The sequence below is a fragment of the Pseudonaja textilis genome, unplaced genomic scaffold (genome assembly GCF_049901715.1).
Source record: "Pseudonaja textilis isolate UNSWEBS1 unplaced genomic scaffold, rPseTex1.2 PTEXSCF23, whole genome shotgun sequence".
Taxonomy (NCBI): Eukaryota; Metazoa; Chordata; class Lepidosauria; order Squamata; family Elapidae; genus Pseudonaja; species Pseudonaja textilis.
Window position 1 is genome coordinate 241,769 of NW_028262868.1, and position 24,896 is coordinate 266,664.

At 59.1% G+C, this 24,896-nt stretch overlaps 3 protein-coding genes across 3 annotated transcripts; 1 reads left to right on the forward strand and 2 right to left on the reverse strand.

The window, feature by feature from the left end:
• Nucleotides 1–1,077: 1,077 nt before the first annotated feature.
• Nucleotides 1,078–9,238, reverse strand: GP1BA (glycoprotein Ib platelet subunit alpha). Its single transcript, XM_087919013.1, has 2 exons — nt 9,205–9,238; nt 1,078–2,392 (listed from the first exon to the last, which is right to left on the reverse strand). The coding sequence occupies exons 1-2, from the start codon at nt 9,236–9,238 to the stop codon at nt 1,599–1,601; spliced, it is 828 nt and encodes a 275-aa protein (XP_087775139.1). The 3' UTR covers nt 1,078–1,598.
• A 466-nt stretch (nt 9,239–9,704) lies between these two features.
• On the forward strand, nt 9,705–15,700 carry CHRNE (cholinergic receptor nicotinic epsilon subunit). Its single transcript, XM_087919032.1, is given in 13 exon segments — nt 9,705–9,790; nt 9,882–10,021; nt 10,911–10,950; nt 11,331–11,439; nt 11,553–11,708; nt 11,910–12,013; nt 12,122–12,322; nt 12,505–12,619; nt 12,723–12,837; nt 14,040–14,113; nt 14,115–14,236; nt 15,253–15,383; nt 15,473–15,700. Coding segments are annotated over 13 exon segments (1,524 nt in total). The 5' UTR covers nt 9,705–9,720; the 3' UTR covers nt 15,620–15,700.
• Nucleotides 15,701–16,517: 817 nt separating this feature from the next.
• Nucleotides 16,518–23,195, reverse strand: SLC25A11 (solute carrier family 25 member 11). The gene is given in 12 exon segments (XM_087919015.1): nt 16,518–16,698; nt 16,701–16,829; nt 18,308–18,359; nt 18,471–18,570; nt 20,001–20,091; nt 20,301–20,316; nt 20,318–20,366; nt 20,468–20,523; nt 20,525–20,695; nt 22,180–22,332; nt 22,434–22,776; nt 23,138–23,195. Coding segments are annotated over 12 exon segments (1,245 nt in total). The 3' UTR covers nt 16,518–16,671.
• Nucleotides 23,196–24,896: the final 1,701 nt, after the last annotated feature.

Here is a 24,896-nt window from a genome sequence, read left to right on the forward strand (position 1 = left end):
GGGGAGCTTCCTGGAGGGCCGTCCGTGCGGACCCCCCCTCAACACACGCCACTTTCCCTGGGATATCGCTTAGCGGACCCCTGGCTTCGGGTATTTCGGGGGACAGTGAAGGTTTTGCATGGGAGGGGGAGATCTGAGGCTCGGACACCCCACCCCCAAACTCCAGAGGGACCCCTCCGTGCTCCGCCTCCCCCGTCCTCCCTTACCCCCGTCCAGCCACACGGCTCGAAGGCCAGGAATAGCGACGACGCCCCCCGGAGCTTGCTCGGCCCTTACAAAGAGGCGGTGGCGTACCTCACCCTCACGGTCCCCAGCGCGTCCTTCCCCTCGTCCAGGCTGGAGGAGGACAGACCGGCCTGCCTCTGAGGGGCCCGTCTTCTGGCAGAGCCGGGCAGGCTGACCAGCAGCCAGGTGACGTGGCGGGAAGGCCCCACCTGGAACCTCTTGCAGACGCGGTAGAGGACGGGGCCGGGGGCCGGGTGTGGGTTTCGGCTAACTGCATCCCCATTCCTTGGAGGAGGCCTCCCGCCACTGCTGAGGGACCCTGGCCAAGGGGGACCCCGGGACCCTCGCCGAGCCGGGCGGTACCAGCCAAGGCAGAGCCAAGCCAGCCGGCAGAGCAGAACCAGGGTGGGCAGGACCAGGAACGCCAAGCAGGGAGGTACAGCCCCAGGCGGAGAAGGCAGCAGGAACCGGCCAGCCAGCCCACGTAGGACCCCCTACGAGCAGCTACTCCAACGACCCGGACAGGCCGAGCAGGGCAGAGACATTGGGCGGTGGGCCGGGGGTGGCTGGCGGGCCCGAAATCCTGGCCTGGCTGGAGCTGAACAGGACCAGGGTTGCAGAACTCGGAGGAGGCCCAAGCTGTGGCCGTGCGCTGGCGGACGGGTCCTCGGGGCAAGAGGGCTGGTCACCATCGAGGCCGTGGGGCTGGGAGCAAGCGGGGTGGACAGGGTTGTCGTGGCGGTAGGGACGTGGCGGGGGTGGGGTGGACGGGACGGGGGAGGTCGAGGCCTGCCGTCACCGTGGGGACATTCGACTCGGAGTTGGCCTCCTGCAGCGGTACCGCTGCTGGAAAGGCCGAAAGTGACCACCGGCGCGGTTGTGGTGAAAACACGAAGAGCGGTTGTTGTACCAGGGCTGGTGGTGGTTGTGCGGAAGGTTGTTGCAACAGGGCTGGCGGTTGTGCGGAAGGTTGTTGCAACAGGGCTGGCGGTTGTGCGGAAGGTTGTCGCAACAGGGCTGGCGGTTGTGCGGAAGGTTGTTGCAACAGGGCTGGCGGTTGTGGGGAGTGTGTCGTGGAAGGACTAAGCGCTGAAGTGCTCATTATGGTTGTGCGAGCAGCAACAGTTGCGCTGAGGGTTGTGCTCGGCCTGCGTGAGGAGGCCCGTGGTGTCACGCCGGCAGTGGTTGGTGTCGAAGGGGAAAGAGTCGGAGCGCGAGTCCAGCTATCCCCCTCCGCCTCGCCCTCCTCTTCCCGCTCCGGGTCTTCGTCTCCGAGTCTCCTGCAGGTGGCTTTGAAGTGCATGACGGGCCGGCCCTTCTCCCCGGGGGGCGCCTGGCAGACGACTCGCAGGGGCTCGTTCTCCGTCACCTCCTTATCCGAGCCGTCCTCCTGCACGGTCGTGCGGGTGTACACCGTGTGCTCGTTCTCCACGATCCAGTCCCGCAGGTACATCAGCTGGCAGTCGCACCGCCAGGGGGTTTCCCACCAGGTAGACGAAGACGTACATGGCCTCCTCGGAGAAGAAGCCCTCCGGCAGGCGCTCCAACCGGTTCCTCTCCAGGCGTAGAATCTCCAGGTTGGACAGTTGGGAGAGCAGCTCCGCGGGCACTGACGCCAGGCGGTTGTCCGATAGGTCGAGGTCCTTCAACTCCTCCAGCCCTTCGAAGGCCCCGACAGGCAAGCTCTCAAGCTGGTTTTCTTGCAACTGCAGTTCGTCCAGTTTTTCCAGGCCACGGAAGGCTCCCTCGGGCAACTGGGAGAGCCGGTTGTGCCCCAACGCCAGGACCTTCAGGCCGGGCAGCCCTGGGAAAGCGGGCAAGCTCTCCAGGCCGTTATGGGACAGGAGCAGGTTCTTCAGTTGGGGCAGCGGGGCGCCGATCTCCAGGGCTTTCAGGCTGTTGTTGGACAGGTCCAGGTCGCTCAGCTCGGGCAGGTGCTGGAAGGAAGCCAGGTCAACCTTGGCCAACTGGTTGGAGGCGAGGAGCAGGATGCCCGTGGCCTTGGGTAGCCCGGTGGGGATACTCGACAGCCTCTTTTCCACGCAGCTCACTTGTAGTTGCTCCTTGATCATCTCCGTCTCGCACACTTCCTCCGCGGGAGGAGGCAGGGCTCCCGCCGCAGCCACCGAGGCAGCCAGGAGAAGGGGACCAGCAGACCCGACAGCATCTGTGGAGAGGAGGCCACACAGAAGATCGAGAGTCAACATTCAAACATACAGGCTACTCGGACGCAACGGGCTGGGAGTTGCTCCAAACGCTGCAGCGGCCGGCGGAGTAGCTTTCTCCTACTTCCCCTCGGACCTCCACTGGGGGGGTGGGGCACAAGGAGAAGGGCCAGGCAGAATAACTCCCCACACCCCAAGGATGGGGAAGATCCTTGACAGCCGCGGTGCCCAGTCCCCCAGGCCGTGGACTGGTACTGGGCCTGGGCCGTGGACCAGTACTGGGCCTAGTTAGCGAAGTTTCACCCGCGCATGTCACGAGGGATCTGGGCTGCGCACGAAACCGTCCCCCCACAGTAGTCAAACCTGTCCCCCGGTGCCAGAAAAGTTGGGGATCCCTGCGAAACTTTTCAGGAAGTTGCTCAAATTATGGACTGTGCTGAAGAAGAAGAAGAAGAAGAGGAAGAAGAAGAAGAAGAAGAAGAAGAAGAAGAAGAAGAAGAAGAAGAAGAAGAAGAAGAAGAAGAGGAGGAGGAGGAGGAGGAGGAGGAGGAGGAGGGAGGAGGAGGAGGAGGAGGAGGAGGAGGAGGAGGAGGAGGAGGAGGAGGAGGAGACCGGAAGTTTTGCCATAGAAGATGAATAGATGGATATAGAATAGAAGACAAAAGAGATCGCCATTGGATGAATGGATAATCTAAATTGATAATCAAATCTTAGACTTGTCTCGTATTAAATGACGGAATCATAGTTTGGTCAAAGGAAGGATTCATAACTGATCAATATATACTTACACCTGTTATCTTGTAAGCAATGGACCAATCAAAATAAATAAATAGATGATAGATAGTTAGATAGATCGATTGATAGATGATAGATAGATGATAGATAGATAGATAGATAGATCGATAGATGATAGATAGATGATAGATAGATCGATAGATAGATAGATAGATAGATAGATCGATAGATGATAGATAGATCGATAGATGATAGATAGATCGATAGATAGATCGATAGATGATAGATAGATGATGATAGATAGATAGATAGATAGATGATAGATAGATAAATTAAAATTAATTAAAATTAAAACTATTAAAAATAAAAATATTGTAAATGATTGTAAATGTATTAAGAGCGGCTAGGATTGTATTTGCTAAACATTGGAAGAGTGAGAAAATACCATCACAGGAAGAAATTATTAAGAAAATATTGGAATGTGCTGAAATGAGTAGATTGACATTTGAAATTAGAGAACAAGAAGATAAGCAATTTGATGAAGTTTGGGACCTTTTCTATCAATGGTTAGATAATAAAATATAATAATAGAATATTTAGAACCTTAGGAAACAATGAATACATATTTCCTTTTTTTTTATTTGATACTATTTTTCTAAAATTCTATTAAGATAGACTTGGTATGACTTTATGATTTGCGATAAAATAAATTAAGCAAACTATAGTTATCTCAAAGTATGAACTAACAAAATTATAGTCAAATGATTGTTTAATAATGATATCAGGCTATATAATTGTTGATCGATAATATGAGCCATTATGTAATATAATTACAATGGAGACTATGAAATGGATGCACAAAAAAAAGTGACAACCGACACACTGTCTGTAAACTCATGAAGGAAAGGATGAAGTTTTTGTGTTTGATGTGTTTTTGTTTGTTGTTAAAATTAATAAAACTGTTTAAAAAAAATAAAAAATAAAAATAAATATATAAGCAGATGTTAGATTGACCCTTTGAGAACCTTTCCAACTTGGGAGTAAAGACTATGAAAGGATCACACAAAAAAGATTGATAACCAACTGGCACCATTGCACGTAGATAACTGGAAGATGGTTTTTATGTTTTGGTCTGTATAGGTTTGTCTTAAAAAATAAAGAAAAATTATATTACAAAAAAAAAGGGAAAGAGAGAATTGCTGAGATCTAGCTCTCCCTTCTGAGCTGGTTGCAGATATATATATATATATATTTTTGGAGCGGGGAGGGGAAACGACTGCCCAGGTAGGTCACAAAACTCTCGCCGTCCTTCCGAATGGAGACTTTGAGCAGGAAGCAGCATCTCCTGCCGTGTGTGTGTGTGTGTGTCGGGGTGTCTTTGGGTGTTTGGGTCAGCCCTTCCTTTCCTCCTCATCCCTCATGGAGGCCCCCCCCTCTTTCTCACTGACCCTCCAAGGGTCCTCTTGCTACTCTCTGGCTACTCTCCAGGCCGAACATCTCAGCCGCGACGGACGGACGATTAGGCAAGGCGTCGAAGGAGCCCCGGAGAGATGGGCTCCCTTCAGAACCCAACCTTCCTCTCGACCGTTCGGTCTCAGCCGACGCCGCAAAGGGCGATTTGGGGGGCAACCGAAACAGATTCTATTGGGTGGGGGGGCTGGCCGACTCCAAAGAGATCCATCCAGGCCAGGCCGAGGCCTCCGGGTTGGGCCGGGAACGAATGAATGACCTCTCTCCCTTCGCGGAGCTCAGCGGCTTCGATTCGGCGCCTTCCCAAGAGGTCGTGTGGCTTTTAAACGCAGGAAACCCAGCAAAGCGGTGGCTAAAAATAGGGCTCAGGCCACAAAACGGTTGCTAAAAAGCCCTTATAAACCTGCATTTGGTATCTATCTGGATGACAGGGCTTCTCAAACTTGGGCAGTTGGAGGCTGGGAGGACTTCCAACTCCCGGAATTTTACGACAACTGGGACTCATGGCTTACACAGAGACAAATTACGTAAATGATATAGAGTAACTTAAACCTAATGGAAAAGAGGAGTAGATTGGATAGGACGAAGAGAAAGGATCCTTACAGACTGTCACAAAAAGATATCGTTCGTTTTTAATTGTACTTTCTACCCTATTCTCCGTCCCCTTCCCTTCCCTTCTCTCCCTCTATATCCTTTCTCTTCCCCCCAACCGGCCTTTATCCGGTGTGTTAGGCCGGGAGTTTTCTTTCTTTCCCCCTAGCCGTTTTCTTTCTATTCTGTAAATGTATTGTCGGTGTGTTTTTAAATTGTAAATTCAATAAAATCTATTTTTTTAAAAAAAGAATAGATTAGAATAGAAAAAAACGTAATTGTGTACAATAGAATAGATTAGAATAGAATAGAAAATAGAATAGAATAGAATAGAATCAGGAAAGAATAGAATAGAATAGAATAGAATAGAATAGAATAGAATAGAATAGAATAGAATAGAATAGTGTAGACTAGAATAGTGTATAATAGAATAGATTAAATAGAACAGAATAGAAAATAGAATGGAGGAAAATTAGAATTAGAATAGAATAGACTAGAATAGAATAGAATAGAATAGAATAGAATAGAATAGAATAGAATAGAATAGAATAGAATAGAAAATAGAATGGAGTAAAATAGAATAGAAAATAGAACAGAATAGAATACAATCAGGAAAGAATAGAGTAGGATCAGAAAATAAAAATAGAAAAGAAAAGAAAAATAGAATTCTGTACAATAGAATAGATTAGAATAGAAAACGGAATGGAAAATAGAATGGAGGAAAATAGAATAGATTAGAATAGAATAGATTAGAATAGAATAGAAAATAGAATAGAAAATAGAATAGAATAGAAAATAGAATAGAATAGAATAGAATCAGGAAAGAATAGAATAGAATCAGAAAAGAATAGAATAGAATAGATATTGGAATGAAGAATAGAATAGAATAGAATAGAATAGAATAGAATAGAATAGAATAGAATAGAATAGAATAGAATGCAAAGGACCAGCTGTCTTCCATTTCCCCCCCCCCATCCCGGTCAGAGCTGAAGCTTCTGGCATGAGAAGCGACGCCTCTTCAGGGGCAAACCCGGCAGTCCAACTGCCCCTTGGAGAGTGGGGGGGGGCGGGGAAAAAAGCGCCCCCTCTGGGACAACCCGGGGACGATCGGCAGCGACGCTTCAAGTGACATTTGGGGCCGAGGGAAGAGGGCGCCAAGGCCCGGAAGACGGAGGCTGCCCCGGGACCCTCCCTGCTTTTTTAAGCAAAGATGGCGGGGGGACGGACGGACGGGACGGGACGGAGCGCCCTCCTGCCCTTCGACCTGGCACTTCCGCCCAGGGAAGCGTGGACGAGAAAAAAGGACTCGCCCTCCGAACCCGCAAAAAGGTTCCATCTCAGCACCAGAACCTGCCTAGTTGCCCAAAGCGGCGAAGTTGGCGCCGAGCCTCAGTTTCCACCCTCCTCCTCCTCCTCCTCCATCCCACCCACCCCCAGGCTCAAACTTTCCAGCCGTCACCGGGATTTGGGAGTCCGAACCTCCTTCGGGGGTCTTTCCACGGCTGATTTCGGCCCTTCCCCAACCCACCCCGCTGTTCTAAGGCGGCCTACCTTGCAAGGCAGGTGTTCTCCGTTGGCTGCCCTCCTCCTCCTTCTCTTCCTCCTCCTCCTCTTCCTCCCTTCCCCACCGGATCCGACTCTCTGTCCACCTCGTAGGTCTGGCTGGCTTGGCGCGGATGCTCCAGGCGCTAATGCAGCCGGGGTTGCGGTGCCCTCAACGCCGCCTCTCCCTTCCGGGGGTCCCTCCCCTCTCCCCCAAATGAGCGAAGGCCGGGAGTGGGTCAGTTTGGCTGGCAGGCAAAGACAGCGGTGGCCCCAACAGCCCCTCCCGGCTTAGCCACAAGGGTGGCACAAGGGCCGCGTCCTGCTTCCTCCAACCCCCGTCCCTTCCGCACGCATCCCGGTAAAAGCCCGATAAAGCCAGCGGCTTTTGGGGGAAGGACGGGCCTTTATCGGTCTGCCCAGATGCAGCCCTTCCTTCCTTCGATCCTTCCTCCCCCACGTTCCCCCGGCGGGTAGGAGACCAGGCCTCCTTTGCAATAAGGGCTTCCGGCAAACGGCGGTTGATTTGGACGGATCCCCACCGGACGGACCTCTCTGGATCAGGCCTTGGGGAGGGGCAGATGTGGAGCAAGGCAGACGTTGCTTCGCCTCCCCTCACCCCAATCTCTGGCCGAGACCCAACCCTGCCCCTCCTAGCTACATCCTGGACCTCTGGACAGGACCGGGGTCACCCAAAAGTGGCTCAAGGCTCCCCCCCCTCATCCTGCCCTTTGGAGGCCACAAAATGGCTGCCAAGAGGGGAGGGTTGGGCTGCCCCATCGTTGGACCGCCCTTGGCCTGAAACGGTATTGTAGACCACCGGACAGGCCTCCAACCTCCAAATCCTCTGGTGATGCTATTTTGTTTTTATGGATTTCTTTGGTTTGTCCATCCTAGGCAGAAGTAAAAACATAGTTAGGAATCCATGGATGCCTATCAGAAAAATAAAAGAAATAAAAATAAAAGAAAGAATAGGACAGGGACGGTATAAGGATAAACATAGTTATTGATTTTATGGATTCATTTTTGTCAATTGCTTCAAAGATTATCGGTATAAGGATAAACAAGGTTATGAATACAAGAAATACATTAAAGAAATATATATAAGATACATATAAGAAAAATAAATAAAAGAAACCATAGGACAGGGACGCTATAAGTATAAACTTAGTTATGAATACATGGATGCATATAGGAAAAATAAAAAGAAATAATAGGACAGGGACAGTATAAGTATAAACATGGTTATGAATACATGAAATACATTTAAGAAATATATATAAGATACATATAAGATACATATAAGAAAAATAAATAAAAGAAACCATAGGACAGGGACGGTGGGCACGTTGGTGCGCTTATGCCCGCCCCCTACAGACCTCTTAGGAAAGGGGTGAGGTCAATTGCAGACAGTCTCAGGTTAAACTTTTTGGGGTTTGAGGAAGAAACCACAGAGTCAAGTAGAGGATTCCAGACATTGACCACTCTATCTATCTATCTATCTATCTATCTATCTATCTATCTATCTATCTATCTATCTATCTATCTACCTATCTACCTATCTATGCATCTATGCATCCATCTATCTATCTAGCTATCTATCTATGCATCTATCTATGCATCTATCTATGCATCTATCTATCCATCCATCCATCCATCCATCCATCCATCCATCCATCCATCCATCCATCTATCTATCTATCTATCTATCCATCCATCCATCCATCCATCCATCTATCTATCTATCTATCTATCTATCTATCTATCTATCTATCTATCTATCTATCTATCTATGCATCTATCTATCATCGATCATCGATCAATCATCTCTCGATCATCTATCAATTGATCATCTATCAATCATCTATCAATTATCTATCATCTATCCATCCATCTATCCATCCATCCATTTTTTCTTGTCAAGTGATTGTAAGATAACAGGTATAAGGAAAAACATATTTATGAATACATGGATACATGTCAGAAAAATGTCAAAGAAACAATAGGACGGGGACGATAGGCCCGATTGGTGCGCTTATGCACATTCCCTACAGACCTCTTAGGAAAGGGGTGAAGTCCATAGTAGACAGTCTCAGGTTAAAGTTTTTGGGGTTTGGGGAAGAAACCACAGAGTCAGGTAGAGGATTCCATTGACCGCTCTGTTATTGCTGAAGTCGTATTTCCTGCCATCAAATTTGGTGTGGTTTGAGTTTGAGTTTGACTTTGTATCTATTGCGTGCTTTTGCATTGTTATGGTTGAAGCTGAAGTTTTCATTGACAGGAAGGACTTTGCAATGTATGATTTTATGTACTATACTTAGATCGGACCGAAGGCGGCGTAATTCAAGGTTTTCTAGGTCTAGAATTTCGAGTCTGGTGGTGGCATAAGGTCTTCTGCACCGAGTAGAGGAGTGGAGAACTCTTCTCGCGAAATATTTCTGGACTTTCTCCACGGTGTTCATATCCGATACGTAACCTGGGTTCCAGACCGACGCGCTGTATTCAAGCATTGGTCCGGCAAACGCTTTGTAGGCTCTCGTCAGTTGTGTGATAATCCCGGAGACAAAGCTGGTTTCGGATTCGGCTCCGAGGTCCCTGCGTCGTGGGAGAGCAGGGGGGGGTGGCCCTTCCCCTTGTCTTCCTCCCCCACCCCACCCCCGCCCCTTGGCCAGAACCGAGGGCGGCTGAGCCTTATCCCAAGCCGCGGGGCTGGGGCCAGACACCCCCCCTCCCCCTTCTGCAACGGCCCTGCAAGACCCTCCCCCGTGACAACCGACTGACGGCTGACGCTCTTTGTCCCCAGCTGCTCTGCCCCGCGGTTGCCAAAAATGATGCCAACAGGTGCTCCGGAGAGCTTTGGGAAGCGAATGCCCCCGATGCTTGGCGTGCCTGGGGTGGGGGAGGATATCCGGTGCCCCCAGACCCCTAGCCGGGAGCAGCCTCAAAATAACTCTTTTCCCCGTCCCGCTCCAAAGCGACGCGCTCTCTCGGGATGGCCGTGCAGGCGGTGGGCAGCCTGGCCTGGGCCTTCAGCCTGGGGCTCCTATTCGGCGGGGCTCTTGGTAAGGAGCGGGCAACACTTGGGAGGGGTGGGTGTGGGTGGGGGGCTGCTCCCTGGGGCCTCATCCTGCCCCCACCCACCCCCACCCACAGGGTCCTCGGAGGTCAACAAGGAGCTGAAGGTCTACAACCGCCTCTTTGCCGACTACGACAAGTCCCAGTGGCCGGCCCAGAGGCCGGGCGAGGTGCTCAAGGTCCTCCTGAAGTTGACCCTCACCAACCTCATCTCCATGGTAAGGGGGGGGCGGCTTTCCCCACCCCTGGGAGAAGGGGAGCCGGGGAGGGAGGGGCTACCAGGGAGTGGAGGAGGAGCAGTCAAAAGCCTGTTCTTTCCTTCCTTTCCTTCCTTCCTCTTTCCTGCTTTTTTTCCCTTTCCTTCCTCTTTCCTGTTTTCCTCCCTTCCTTCCTCTTTCCTGCTTTTTCCCCTTCTTTCCTTCCTCTTTCCTGCTTTTTCCTTCCTTCCTTTCCTTCCTTCCTTTCCTGCTGTTTTCCTTCCTTCCTTTTTCCTGTTTTCCTACCTTCCTTTTTCCTGCTTTTTTCCCTTCCTTCTTTCCGTTCCTTCCTCTTTCCCTTTCTTCTTTCCTTTCCTGCTTTTTCCTCCCTTCTTTCCTTTCCTGCTTTTTCCCTTCCTTCCTCTTTCCTGCTTTTTTCCTTCCTTCCTTTTTCCTGTTTTCCTACCTTCCTTTTTCCTGCTTTATTCTTTCCTTTTTCCTGCTTTTTCCCTTCCTTCTTTCCTTTCCAGCTTTTTTCCTTCATTCCTCTTTTCCTTCTTCCTTCCTTCCTCCCTTTCCTGCTTTTTTCCTTCCTTTCTCTTTCTTTCCTTCCTTTCCTGCTTTTTTCCTTCCCTTCCTTCCTCTTTCCTGTTTTCCTTCCTTCCTCTTTCCTTTTTCTTTCCTTCCTTTTTCCTGCTTTTTCCCTTCCTTCCTTTCCTTTTTCCTTCCTTCCTTCCTTTCCTGTTTTCCTTCCTTCGTTCCTTCCTCTTTCCCTTCCTTCCTTTCTTTCCTGCTTTTTCCTCCATTCTTTCCTTTCCTCCTTCCTTCCTTCCTTCCTTCCTTCCTTCCTTCCTTCCTTCCTTCCTTCCTCCCTCCCTTCCTTCCTCCCTCCCTCCCTCCCTCCCTCCAGAATGCCAAAGAAGAGACACTGACCACCAGCGTCTGGATCACTCAGGCAAGGACCCCCCACCCAGGGGTGCCGGTGCGGGTGCGGCTGGGGTGCGGCTGGGGCGGGGGCAAAGAATCCTTTTATTTTTCTCCTCCTCATCCTTTTCACCTCTTCCCAACTACCTTTCTCCTTCTCCCTCTTCCCCGAGAATCACTTGTCCAAAGTAATGAATAGAAATCCACGAATAAATCTCTCGTCCGCCCCGTCGCGGAGCGCCGCTTGGCTGCCTCTCCCAACAGGGCAGCCCTGGCATGGGACACCGTCCGGCCTGTGCTTGGTGGTGGTGGTGGTGGGGGGTCCTGAGGGGGCTCTGCCCTGCCCAGAGAGGGGCGTGTTGGGGGTGTGGGGGGGGGGTCACCTCCACCTCTTTCCCCTCCTGGCCTCAGGAATGGGTGGACTATCGCTTGAACTTCAGCCAGGAGGAGTACAACAACTACCTGCGGGTCCCGGCGGAGCAGGTGTGGCTGCCGGACATCGTCCTGGAGAACAAGTTGAGTGCGGGGATTGGGGGGGGGCTGGAAGGGGGGGCCGGAAGGAGGGGGCAGGAGGGGGCCCCACCCTCAGCCTCAGCCTCACCCCCCGCTCCCTTTCTCCCCTTCCCAGCATCGACGGCAACTTCAAGGAGGCCTACTCCGCCAACGTCCTCATCGGGCCCGGGGGCTACGTCACCTGGCTGCCCCCCGCCATCTTCCGCAGTTTCTGCCCCATGGAGGTCACTTTCTTCCCTTTCGACTGGCAGAACTGCTCCCTCGTCTTCCGGTGGGTCGGCGCGGGGGTGGGGGGAAGCGGAGAGGGGTGGGGTGTGGGGGCTTGCTTTGGGGATGGGGGTGTGCGAGAGGGCAGCATCCCGGACCTCCTCGCTGTGGCTGGGGGGCGTAGGATGCTGAAGAGGATGAAGGCCTGGCCTTTTCCCTCCTCCTCCTCCTCCTCCTCGCCTCCTGGCGCCTCCTGCCACGCCAGGTCCCAAACCCACAACCGGCGGGAAATGGAACTCGACTACGGCATCGACGACAAGACCAACAAGTTGGCGGACTACATCCTCATCGACACTGAAGCCTTCACGGGTATCGAGGGGGGACGGGGTGGCCGCACCGAGGTGGGAAGCCGCAGCGCCTGGGGCCGAGCTGCCGCCTGCAACGCCCGGGACCCGTGTGTCTCTGTGTCCGTTTCAGAGAACGGCGAGTGGGCCATCCAACGGCCCCCGGCCCGCCTTGTCCTGGCCCCCATGGGCGGTCTGGAAGCGCCGGGCTTCTCCGAGATCCACTACTTCCTCATCATCCAGCGCAAACCGCTCTTCTACGTCATCAACATCATCGTACCTTGCGTCCTCATTTCCTCCTTGGTGGTCCTGGTCTACTTTCTGCCTGCCCAGGGTGAGCGGGGTGTGCGCGTGTACGTGTGTCTGTGTTGCTGACACCCCCCTCCCCGTCCCCCAGATGTCGCCGGGGCGGAGAATCACACACAGGAGAGGGACTGGAAAGAGGAGGTGGGGGGAGGGGAGGGGCCTTCTGGATCCTCACCGCTCTTCCCCTCCCCCCCTCACCTGCCTGGGCAGCCGGTGGCCAAAAGTGCACGGTCAGCATCTCGGTCCTGTTGGCGCAGACGGTCTTCCTCTTCCTGATTGCGCAGAAGGTGCCCGCCACGTCTCTCGCCGTCCCGCTCATCGGCAAGTGAGTGGCCGCCAGCCTGCGGGGCAGAGGCGGGAAGGCCCAGGAAGCGGGGACCCGCCCGACCCTCTGCCCCCCTCTCTCTCTCTCGCCTCCCGCTGCCCAGGTACCTCCTCTTCGTCATGACGGTGGCCACCCTGATCGTCACTAACTGCGTCGTGGTGCTCAACGTCTCCCTGCGTAGCCCCAGCACCCACCGCCTCTCCCCGCGGCTCAAGCACGTGAGGAGGCGTCCTTCTCACCTCACATTTCGGAGGAGGTTCTTCTTAACGTCCAATTGGGGTGGAGGGGGCCGGGGGTGGCGGGGTGGGGGGGGGAGAAAGGGAGGCCAGGCTGGTTTGGCCGAAGCCACACGGGCGACGGCCCACCGACGCTGTGCAGACTTTGAGGCTGGCGGGCTTCCACCCCGCCCCGCACAAAGCCAGCTCTGGGGATCTCCGGCCCAGGTTGGCTGCCCTCTCGGCCGGCTCATCCCAAAATCCAGGGCTGGAGAACGGTGGGGGGGGGACTCTGCCAGCACCCCAGACATTTCTCCCCCAAAAAAAATCACAGGGTTCAATCACGGGGACGAGACTTTTCTTCTCCCGTTCTGCTTAGAGCAGACGGAGCAACGCCGCAAAGCATCGACGCAAAGTCCTCTTTGTTGGTTCATCGGGCATCCTCACCAACTCACATTGATGACGAGGTTCTCCTTAACGTCCAAAGCTTTGCAGATCTGAACGGCGGCGTAGAAAGATTACAAACTCTCATCCCTGTGATGATGTTTGAAGCGACCGCCCGGGCTAGGCGAGGGCCCCCGACCCCACCAAGGGTCCATTCGGCGCCAATTCCCGGATTTTCCGAGGCTACCACGTGAACGTGGACTCCATTTCCCAGGATGCCTTAACTCCATTTCCCAGGAGGCCTTCCCTTAAAGGGGACAGCTCCCAATTCGTCACTAACTACCCCAAATCCCAGGACTGTCGGGACAGGACACTCCCCAGAGGGCAGGAAGGAAGGAACGTGACGAAGAGGAAGGAGGGAAGGAAGGAAGGAAGATTCGACCCAGGCGGGCAAATTCAAACTGCTTCCGTTTTGAGGCAACCGCTCCCCTCTCTATGGTCCTCACCTGCCGGGACACCCCCTCCCCTCCCCACTTTGACCCTCAAACAATTCACCTGCCGACGCAGCCCCTCCTTTCGGCCACCTGACGTCTCCCCCAAGACTTTTGGGGTCTCAGGCCCAGCAGTTCTCCCCGTAGCTGCTCACCGCAACCGGGACGGTCCGCGAACGCACTAAGGAGGTTTCCCCCTTCCGGTTCCAGCCCCCTCTTCCTTCAGGGGGGAGGGCCCAGCCAGCTGGCCGGAAGGGCATCCCCGCTCGGAGGGCAGAGAGCCGGGGGTCATGGTTGAACCCCCTTTTTTCTGTTCTTCCCCCTCCACAGGTCTTCCTCAAGATCCTCCCGCACTACCTGGGCTCCACCATCCGCCCTGCCGACGAGGACCCCCGGGACCCCCTCCACTCGTCGCTCCTTCTCCCTCTTGGTCAAGGCCGAGGAGTACATCCTGAAAAAGGCCCGGAGCGAAGTCCTCTTCGAACACCAGGGACGGCGCCACGGGCTGCGGAGGGCGCCTACTTACGGTGCGGGACCAGGGGACGGCGGGAGGGGAGTCGGGCAAGTGGGTCGGACGCCTGGGTGCCAGCTGACAGAGGGGTGGGGGGGAAAAGGAGGCTCCCCCTCCCCAAGGATTCCTCGCCCTCGCCCCGCCAAGCCCGAGAGGACACCCGATGCCCATCCAAAGCCCTCGAAACCGTACACCGGACGACGGGCAGCGGGCACAAGGCTGAGTTGAAAGCCCAAAGCCAAGGGCCGAACCGCCGCGACCGCCTCCTCCCCACGCCTGCCCAACCCTGGGGGCAGACGGCCCTGAAAGCCCGCCCGGCTGGTGCGCCTTCAGAATGCGCCAGCTTGACCGCTTTGTCTCCTCACCCAAAGCGCCTGCCCAACAGCTGGTAGGGCAGAAATGGCCGCTGCTTGGAAGGGCAAAGGCCGGGCCCCGTGGTGCGCCTTCAAAATGGAGGCGCTCTGCCCTGCCTTCGCGCTTACGGACCCCCCCTCCCCTTCCTGCTTTCCCTCCTTCCCCCTCCCCCTCCCCAGACGGGCTGGACGTACAGATGACCACGGCGTTGTACAAGACCCTGTCCAGCCTGGCAGGGCAGGCGCCGAGCCCGTGGCGCGGCTTCAAAATGGAGCGCTCTGCCCTGCCTTCACTCTTACGGACACCCCCTTCCCCTTCCTGCTTTCCCTCCCCCCCTCCCCAGACGGGCTGGACGTACAGATAACCACGGCGCTGTACAAGACCCTGTCCAGCCCGGCAGGGCAGACGCCGGGCCCGTGGCGAGACCTTCAAAATGGGCGCTCTGCCCTGCCTTCGCTCTACGGACAGCCCCTCCCCTTCCTGCTTTCCCTCCCTCCCCCTCCCCAGATGGGCTGGATGTACAGATGACCACGGCGCTGTACAAGACCCTGTCCAGCCCGGCAGGGCAGACGCCGGAGCCCGTGGCGCGCCTTCAAAATGGAGGCACTCTGCCCTGCCTTCGCTCTTACGGACCCCCCCTTCCCCTTCCTGCTTTCCCTCCCTCCCCCCCCTCCCCAGACGGGCTGGACGTACAGATGACCACGGCGCTGTACAAGACCCTGTCCAGCCTGGCCCCGGCGGTCAAGGAGTGCGTGGACGCCTGCAACTACATCAGCAGGAGCACCAAGGAGCGGAACGACAACGGGGCGGTGAGTTCGGTCCGGGGAAGCAACTGGGGAGGGGACGCCTCAACCTTGAGCCCCGCTGACCAACAGCCCCCCTTCGCTCCCCTCGGCAGGAGACAGAGAACTGGGTGCTGATCGGGCAGATGATCGACAAGCTCTGCTTCGGGGTGGCGATCCTACTCTTCACCATCGGTACCTTGGTCATCTTCTCAATGGGACACTTCAACACGGTGCCCGAGGCCGCCAGCCCGGCCCACTAGGACCGGGGGCTCCTCTGCAGAGGCCCCCCCAAACCCTCTCCTGTGGCGGTGGGGTGCGCCATTCTCAGCCCCGGCGACATCTGGGGGGACGGTGTCAGCAGAGGTCCCTCCCCTGCTCGGCCACGGAAGGCTCCGGGGGCCCCCCCAAAACTTGCACACGCGTGTTTTCAATAAAGGCGTTGAGCCCGGGTCTCGCCCTCCCACCCCGTCTGAATGCTGGGTTTCTAGCGAGGGTGGAGTCTGAAAGGGGGGGAGGGTGCGGGCGTCTGTGCCTCTGTCTTCCTCTGCGGGGTAAAGTCCCCTCCCCCCAAAGACCCCTCCGTCTTCCTCTGCAAAGTCCCCTCCCCACAAAGTCGCCTCCGTCTTCCTCTGCGGAGCAAAGTCCCCTCCCCTCTCCCCAAAATCCTCCCGCCTGCCTAGATTCCTGGAGACCCGACGGACGTCGCGGAGAGCATCCAGAGACCCATCGTGCCCTTCCAGGCTGCCTGCAGGGCCCGGGATGTGCCTGTGGGGAGGGGGGGACGGACAACCGGAGGAGGAGGAGGCTGGGAGGGCACCCCAACATCGCCTGGTCTTCCGTTAAGCCCCCGCTGCCTTCTCCAACGAAGGCTGGACCGCTCCCCCTTGAACGCATGCAGAGGGGGAGGGGGAAAGGGGATCTGCCCCCCACCCCCTGGTCCCAATGCGAGGCAGCACTGTGGAAATTCAGGGGTCCCCCTAGGACATTTGGGGGTGGTCCCGCCCTTTCTGGCCCCACACAAGACACGGGAGGGCTCAGGGGGGGCAGTCAATTCGGAGCATGATTGCTTTTACTCAGTACAAAGCGAAGAGAAGGGGAGGGGGCGTCTCCTCTGCAGCCCCCCACAGAGCGGGCCCAGGGGGTGGGCAGACCCTCCCTCAATAAATAGCGTCCCCTGCCGTCGTCCTGGGAGGCGTCGGTCGGTGCTTGGGATCGGTGAGAAGGTCGCTCCCCCCCCCGTGCCTTCACCCAGAGTAGGTGGGAGGGAGAGAGCGAACGAACGCTGGCCCTGGGGAGGGAGGGGAATCCCCCTTCAGGTCCCGAGAAAAAACTTCCCGTAGAGAATTTGTTCATCTGCTCCAAGAAGATGAAGGTCAGGACGGTGTGGGGGCCCAGGCGGGCGTAGTAGGGGGTGAAGCCCTTCCAGAGGCTGAAGAAGCCCTCGTAGCGCACGACCTTCGCCAGGACGTCCTGGAAAGACGGGGAGGAAGAAGAGAGAGAAGGCCCTCCCCAAAGTCAGGCGCAGAAGGAGGAATAAGCGCCGGAGGCACCCTCTCCCGGCTGGGAATCCCCTCCCCCAAAAGTGTGTGTGTGTGGGGAAGCTACCCCACCCAGCCCCGTTGGGGAGGTGTAGGGGGCGTGTCTTTGGCCGGGGCAGCCCTCCCCCTCTCCTGGCTGAGCCCCGGGAGAGAAAGCGGGTGGGCGTAGCAGCCGGGCGGGATCGCTCCCGGCCATCACCCTGGACTTCGCTCCCCTCCGAGGCCGCTAAAAGTCCAGCCACCCGTCGTCCTGTTTGCACAGCCCGCCCCCTCGCAACCCTACAGGGGAAAGCGCAAACACACAACACACACACACAGAGGGGCAGCTGCATCGCCCTCCCTTCCTCCCAAGCGGCCCCTCCCCGTCCTCCTCCACAAGTTGGTCTCAATCTCGGTTCGTGCAGATCCCCGGGGTCAAAGGCAGCCAGCCCTGACCAGACGCGGGGTGGGGTGGGGGGGTGGGATGGATGCCCCCAGGGGGACCCTCCAGGGCTCCGGCCTGAAGGGGGAGGGCCATTGGGGCCCTGGGGGAAGGAGAAGAAGCAAAAGGAGTCGGCCCTCCGCTTCGTTCCTCCACGTTTGCATTCACAAAAAAGAGAGGAACGAACTTGGTGGCGTTTTTGCAAATTCCTAGAGGGGCCGCAAAGAAAAACACACACACAAAAAAGCGGAAAAAGCAGAAAAATACCTTTTTTAAAAAAAAAACTCAAAAAAGGGGGGGGAGATCAAATGGGGCTGGGGGCTTATGGGGGACCTCCCCAAAACAACCCCAAAACGGGCCCAGCAACTTTGAGAGACCGAAGGCGCCATTTAGAGACCGAAGTGGAGCATAAAGAGCGGGAGGGCCGGAAGGGACCTGGGAGGTCTTCTAGGGCGGGGAGACCCTCTGGCCGCTCCCCACTTTGCGGGAAGAGGGGGGCTGGATGGAGGTAGGTGATCATAGAGAGCGCAGAACAGCCCGTCTCCCCCACAAGGACCCCAGGGATTGTGGTGGGTGGGAAGAGGCTCTTCCTAGAAGAAGCCGGGCGGCCATTTTGTCAGAAACGGTGTAGGGTTGGGCGGGGTTGGACTAGATGACCTCCGAAGGCCTTTCCCACTGGGATTCTCTGGGCTCTGAAGCCAAGGCGGGCTTAGCTGGGCGAGGATGGGGGGAGCGGAGGGAGGGGCTTCCTGAGCCCAGAGCGACGCTCCTTCAAAATGGCGGAGGGAGGGGTATCCCTACCGACTCACACAGCGTCCCGGGGTGAGGGGCTTCCGTCGGAGCTAGTTTCTCCCCCCCCCCCACTCAGGTCTCCCCCCTTAAGGGACCCAAACATTGGAGGGGGGATCATGGAGGGGGGGAGGGAGGGGCTGCGGCCTCTTGTATCCCATTAGTACGGGGTGGGGTGGGGGAGGACGGACCGCACTCACCAGTCCGTTCCGGTACTCGGGCTTCCCGTCAATCATCCGCATGTTCTGGATCCTGCGGGGAGGGGCGGGCAGGAGGCTCAGGCGGAGGGGCTCCCCCTCCCCACTTCCTCCCGCCCTCCTCCCCTGCTCCCCGTGGGCAAGACGCGCCCCCAAAGAGGCCGACCTGGTCTTGGCGATGTCGACCGGCATGGAGGCCGCGGTGGTGACCAAGCCGCTAATCATGCTGGCGCAAAAGTGGCAGAGGATGTTGTCCTGGAAGTAGCCTGGAAAGGGGAGGGGGGACAAGGGGGAGGGATGTAGCTACTGAGAGAGAGGGGAGGCCCCCACAGGCCCTTGCGGGGCACACAGACCCCCCTCTCTAAAAAGGCTCAACCTCGCCTGCCCGGAAGGGAGGATCCCCAACTCTCACCCGCCTGGAAAGGAGGATCCCCAAACCTCGCCCGCCTGGAAGGGAGGCACCGCAACCCTCGCCTGCCTGGAAGGGAGGATCCCCAAACCTCGCCCGCTTGGAGGGAGGATCCCCAACTCGCCTGCCTGGAAGGGGAGGATCCCCAACTCTCGCCCGCCTGGAAGGGAGGATCCCCAACTCTCGCCCGCCTGGAAGGAGGATCCCCAACTCTCGCCCGCCTGGAAGGAGGATCCCCAACTCTCGCCCGCCTGGAAGGAGGCTCCCAAACCCTCACCCACCTGGAAGGAGGATCCCCAACTCTCGGCCGCCTGGAAGGAGGATCCCCAACTCTCGCCCGCCTGGAAGGAGGATCCCCAACTCTCACCCGCCTGGAAGGGAGGATCCCCAACTCTCGCCCGCCTGGAAGGGAAGGCTCCCCAAACCCTCACCCCCTGGAAGGATCCCAACTCTCGCCCCTGGAGGAGGATCCCCAACCCTCACCCGCCTGGAAGGAGGATCCAACTCTCGCCGCCTGGAAGGGAGGCTCCCAAACCCTCCCGCCTGGAAGGAGGATCCCCAACTCCGCCCTGGAAGGGAGGATCCCCAACTCTCGCCCGCCTGGAAGGAGGATCCCCAACTCTCACCCGCCTGGAAGTGGAGGATCGTCAACTCTCGTCCGCCTGGGAGGAGGATCCCCAACTCTCACCCGCCTGGAAGGAGGTCCCAAACCGTCCACCTGGAAGGAGGATCCCCAACTCTCGCCCACCTGGAAGGAGGATCCCCAACTCGCCCACCTGGAAGGCCAACCTCGCTCACCCAGAAGGGGAGGCACCCCAATTCTCCCGCCTGGAAGGGAGGATCCCCAACTCTCACCCGCTTGGAAAGGCACCCCAACTCTCATCCACCCGGAAGAGAGGATCCCCAACTCTCGGCCGCCTGGAAGGAGGATCCCAACTCTCGCCCGCCTGGAAGGAGGATCCCCAACTCTCGCCCGCCTGGAAGGAGGATCCCCAACTCTCGGCCGCCTGGAAGGAGGATCCCCAACTCTCGCCCGCTTAGAAGGGAGGCTCCCAACTCTCTGCCGCCTGGAAGTGGAGGATCCCCAACTCTTGCCCGCCTGGAAGGGAAGTATCCCAACCCTCGTCCACCTGGAAGCCACCTGGAAGGAGGTACCCTAACCCTCACCTGCCCGGAAGGGGAGGCTCCTCAACTCTGGCCCACCTGGAAGAGAAGCACCCCAACTCTCGCCCGCTCAGAAGGAGGCACCCCAACCCTCACCCCGCCCGGAAGGGGAGGCCCACCTACCCGAGTCCAGGAGGAACTGCTTCGACTGGGAGTAGGAGGCCAACTGGGCGGCGTTGACGACCACTGCCCGGGCCATGGTGGGCACGCACCCCTAGGGCAGAGGAGGGAGGAGGCAGCGAAGGCGGAGCTAGGCCCCTCCCCATGGCCCGCCTTGCAGGGGGCGGCGGCGGAGGAGGGAGGCAGAGTAGCCGGGCGGGTGCTTTTCCGCAAGGAGGATCGGGGGAGGGGAGGGAAGACCCGTGGCGGGGTCCCTAAGAGGTCATCGGGCAGGGCTCCCCCACCCCCCGCAGCCCGGCCTACCCTCCAGAGCGTGGGACGCTTCCTCGCGGGTGATGCGCAGCAGGGCGTCGAAGACGTTGCGGTAGCGCGGCGCTGCTCGGGGGCAGCCTGGGAAGAGGCCGGCAGGGGAGGCGGGGGAGCCACTGGCCACCCCTCCCCCACTGATCTCCCCTCCCCCGCCCCCTCCTCCCTCCCCCTCCCCGGGACGTACCTGCCGTCGGCGGTCATGCGGATGAGGGCCACCGGCCGGGGTGCCCACGAAGGCCCCGGTGGCGCCGGCCGTCATGCCGATGAGGGCCTTGAGGAGGAAGCCCGGCGGGGTCCCGTCGGGCCCCGTCAGCCGCTCAAAGAGGACGGTGTAGATGCCCAGGCGGGTGGTGGTGTAGGTGGCCTGGCGGAGGAGCCCGGCCGAGAGGCTGCGGGGGAGGGGGAGGGGGCAGTCCGGCTGTGAGACCCCCGCCCTCCCCTCTGCTCCTCCCCTCCCTTTCCCTCTGCTCCTCCTCCTCCTCCCTGCTCCTCCACTCTTCGTTTCCCCTCTGCCCTCCCACCTGCTCCTCCCCCCTCCCCCATCCTCCCCTCTGTTCTTCCTCCTCCTCTGCTCCTTCTGCTCCTCCTCCTCCCCCACCCTCCACCTGCTCCTCCCTCTCCCTACCTCTGCTTCTCCTCCTCCTCCTGCCCCCTCCCCTCCCTCCCCCGCTCCCCCCTCCCCCTTAGCTCCTGCTCCTCTGCTCCTCCTCCTCTCCCTCTGCTCCTCCTTCCCCCCTCCCTCCTCCTCCCTCCCCTGCTCCACTCCTCCTCCTCCCCCTCCCTCTCCCCCTCCCCCTTAGCTCCTGCTCCCCTGCTCCTCCTCCTCTCCCTCTGCTCCTTCTTAGCCCTCCCTCCTCCTCCTCCCTCCCCTGCTCCTCTCCTCCTCCTCTCCCTCTGCTCCTCCTTCCCTCCCTCCCTCCTCCTCCTCCCTCCCCCTGCTCCTCTCCTCCTCCTCCCCCATCCCTCCCTCCTCCTCCCCCTTAGCTCCTGCCTCCCTTGCTCCGCCTCCTCCCTCCTGCTCCTCCTCCTCCCCCTTAGCTCCTGCTCCCTTGCTCCTCCTCCTCCCCCTCTCTCCCCCTGCTCCTCCTCCCTCCCTCCTCCTGCTCCTTCCCCTCCCCTCCTCCTCCCTCTCCTCCTCCTCCCCATCCTCCCTCCCCCTCCCTCCCCTCCTCCCTCCCTGCCTCCTCCTCCTCCCCGTTAGCTCCTGCTCCACACCCCTCCTTCTCTCCCCCCTCCCCCTGCTCCTCCTCCCTCCCTCCCCTGCTCCTCTCCTCCTCCTCTCCCTCTGCTCCTCCTTCCCCCCTCCCTCCTCCTCCTCCCTCCCCTGCTCCTCTCCTCCTCCTCCTCCTCCCTCCTCCTCCTCCCCTTAGCTCCTGCTCCCTTGCTCCTCCTCCCCTCTTGCTCCTCCCCCCTCCCCCTTAGCTCCTGCTCCCTTGCTCCTCCTCCTCCCCCTCTCTCCCCCTGCTCCTCCTCCCTCCCTCCTCCCCGCTCCTTCCCCTCCCCTCCTCCTCCCTCTCCTCCTCCTCCCCATCCTCCCCCCTCCCCTGCTCCTCCCCTCCTCCCTCCCCTGCTCCTCCTCCTCGTTAGCTCCTGCTCACCCCCTCCTTCTCTCCCCCCTCCCCTGCTCCTCCTCCCTCCCTCCTCCTGCTCCTTCCCCTCCCCTCCTCCTCCCTCTCCTCCTCCCCTCCCCCCTCCCTCCTCCTCTGCTCCTCCCCTCCTCCTCCCCCCTCCCTCCTCCTCTCCCCTTAGCTGCTGCTCCTTGCTCCTCCTCCTCCCCTCCTCCTGCTCCTTCCCCTCCCCTCCTCCTCCTCCCCCCTTTCCCCCTCCCTCCCCCCTGCTCCTCCCCTCCCCCAGGCCTCCCCCGCCTACCCACCCGGTGTAGATGCCCCGGAGCCCCTCCTGCCGGAGGATGCTGCCCACCGCGTGGAGGCTGGTCTTGTACTCGCGGGTCTTGGCGCCCTCGCCGCTCAGCTGCATCCGGTTCTTCACCAGGTCCAGCGGCTGCACGAAGACCGTCGCCCCCATCCTGCGGGGGGCGGAGGGGCGGAGGGAGAGGGGGAGGGTCGCACCGGGGGAGGGGAGGGGCTCCTCCCGGGACCCCCGCCCCGCCCATCCCGGAGGACTCACCCGGCCAGCCCGCCGAAGAGGAACTTGACGGACTTGGGCGAAGTCTTGGAAGCTTCCCCGGAGGAGCCGCCGCCGCCACCGCCGCCGCCGCCATCCCGGCTCCCGCTGCAACCGGGGATCAAGGTGACTCGGGCCCCGGGGCTGCGCGCGCAGCCGGGACGGGAGGGGGGAAAAAGAGAGCGCGGAGGATTGTGGGCGTCGTAGTCCTGGCGGTCCGCCGCGACTACGCTTGCCGGGCGGAGTGACGTGGGGAACGGACTCCGGCCGGGGTGCGCGCGCAGCCGTGGGCGGAGGGCGGGAAGAGAGAAGCTCGGAGGATTGTGGGCGTCGTAGTCCTGGGGGCCTGCAGCGGGCCTTGGAAGGGCGAGTTGTTGCGGGCGGAGTCACGTGGGGAACGGACTCCGGCCGTGGGCTGCGGAGGATTGTGGGCGCGCAGCGGAATTGCAGGGCTTGGGAAGGGCGGGGAGGACCTGGGAGGAGGAGGAGGGGAAAGAGAGCTCGGAGGATTGTGGGCGTCGTAGTCTCTGGGGGTGCCACCGCGACTACGCTGTGGGGCGGAGCCACGTCGGGGAACGGACTCTGGCCGTGGGGGGTGCGGCGCGCAGCGGAGGCCTTGGGAAGGGCGGGGGCGGAGGAGGAGGAAGAGGGGAAAGAGAGCCCGGAGGATTGTGGGCGTCGTAGTCCGTCGGCTGTGCGGCGCAGACCCGTCGTGACGAGGTGCAGTGCGGAAGAAGGGGAGGCCGGGACTACAAGGCCCGGCATCCCTCGCTTCCGCGGGGCGGAGATGGAGGTGGAGGAGAAAGAGGAGATGGCCGCCCTCCCTCCTCTCGCGAGAACTCCCGCCACTTCCCGCACCGCGTAGGGTTGGTAAACAGAGCGGTGGGCGGCGGACGCCTTCTCCGGGAAGGTGAGCGGGGGAGGGGAGGTGGGAGAGGGCGAGGGGGGGTCCTCGGGGGCGGGGGAGGGGCGCCGGGGGCCACCGTGGCTCCTCCGGGGGAGGGGGAGGGAGAGGGAGGGGGACAAGCTGGGCCAAGGAAGCCCTCCCACTACGGCCCCCCTCTGAGAGCCCCTCCCCATTGACCACCTATTGGGGGGGAGGGGGGAGGGGAGGGGGACAAACTGGGCCAAGGAAGCCCCTCCCCCACTTGAGAGCCCCCTCCCCATTGAACAGCCCTATTCGCGGGGAGGGGAGGACAAGCTGGGCTAAGGAAGCCCCTCCCCCACTTGAGAGCCCCCCTCCCCATTGAACAGCCTATTAAGGGGGAGGGGGGACAACCTGGACCAAGGAAGCCCCTCCCCCACTTGAGAGCCCCCTCCCATTGAACAGCCTATTAAGGGGGAGGGGGACAACCTGGACCAAGGAAGCCCTCCCCCACTTGAGAGCCCCCTCCCCATTGAACAGCCTATTCAGGGGGAGGATGGGGGACAACCTGGACCAAGGAAGCCCCTCCCCACTTGAGAGCCCCCTCCCCATTGAACAGCCTATTCAGGGGGAGGGGGACAACCTGACCAAGGAAGCCCCTCCCCCCACTTCTGAGAGCCCCCCTCCCCATTGACCAGCCCTATTCAGGGGGGGAGGGGGACAACCTGGACCAAGGAAGCCCTCCCCCCACTTGACAGCCCCCTCCCCATTGAACAGCCCTATTCAGGGGGGAAGGGGACAACCAGGGCCAAGGAAGCCCTCCCCCCACTTGAGAGCCCTCTCCCATTGAACAGCCCTATTCGGGGGAGGGGAGGACAAGCTGGGCTAAGGAAGCCCCTCCCCCACTTGAGAGCCCCCTCCCCATTGACCAGCCTATTCAGGGGGAGGGGGACAACCTGCTGCCCTATAAGTGCAAACGGTCGTTGGGCGAGGCGGTTGCTAAACGAGGACCCCTCCTAAAAAAAAAAGAGCTTCCTCCCCACTTCCCTCCTCTATTCCTGGCCGGGCCTGAGAGAAACCCTGCTTGGCCCCGCTGCCACTCCGGGCTGGGATCGACCACTTAGTGTCCGGAAGGCCTGCCCCCGACCTCAGGGAGGACGTCCTTGGCGCGGGGTCTGGGTGCGAATCCCGCTGGGCGTAAGCCTTCCGTCCAACCCTACTGAAGCAGACTCGCTAGGTGGGAAGCCCTCCCTCACAACCCCTCCCCTCTTCCCCCGCCGACGGTCCGCCTGTCCGCTGTCCTCGGTTGCCTCCTGCCCGTGCCCGGGCGGCAGCGGGAGGGGGGTCCAAACCGCTGAAAGTGGGGGGGGCCTTCGGCTCGCGGGTGGAAGGGACCCCTGTATGCCCGCTGCAGGGAGGGGGAGGGAGGGAGGATCAAGGGGGAGGGGAATCCTTTTGGGACCCCGAGGAAGCTGAGCTCAACTAGGGGCCCCGTCTCCACGCGGAAACGGACTCCGGATGCGCAGCCGAGAACGCAATCCTCGTAAGTTTGCACCCCTGGCGACCAGGCCTGGATTGGCGGCGGAGGCCGATTGGGGGCC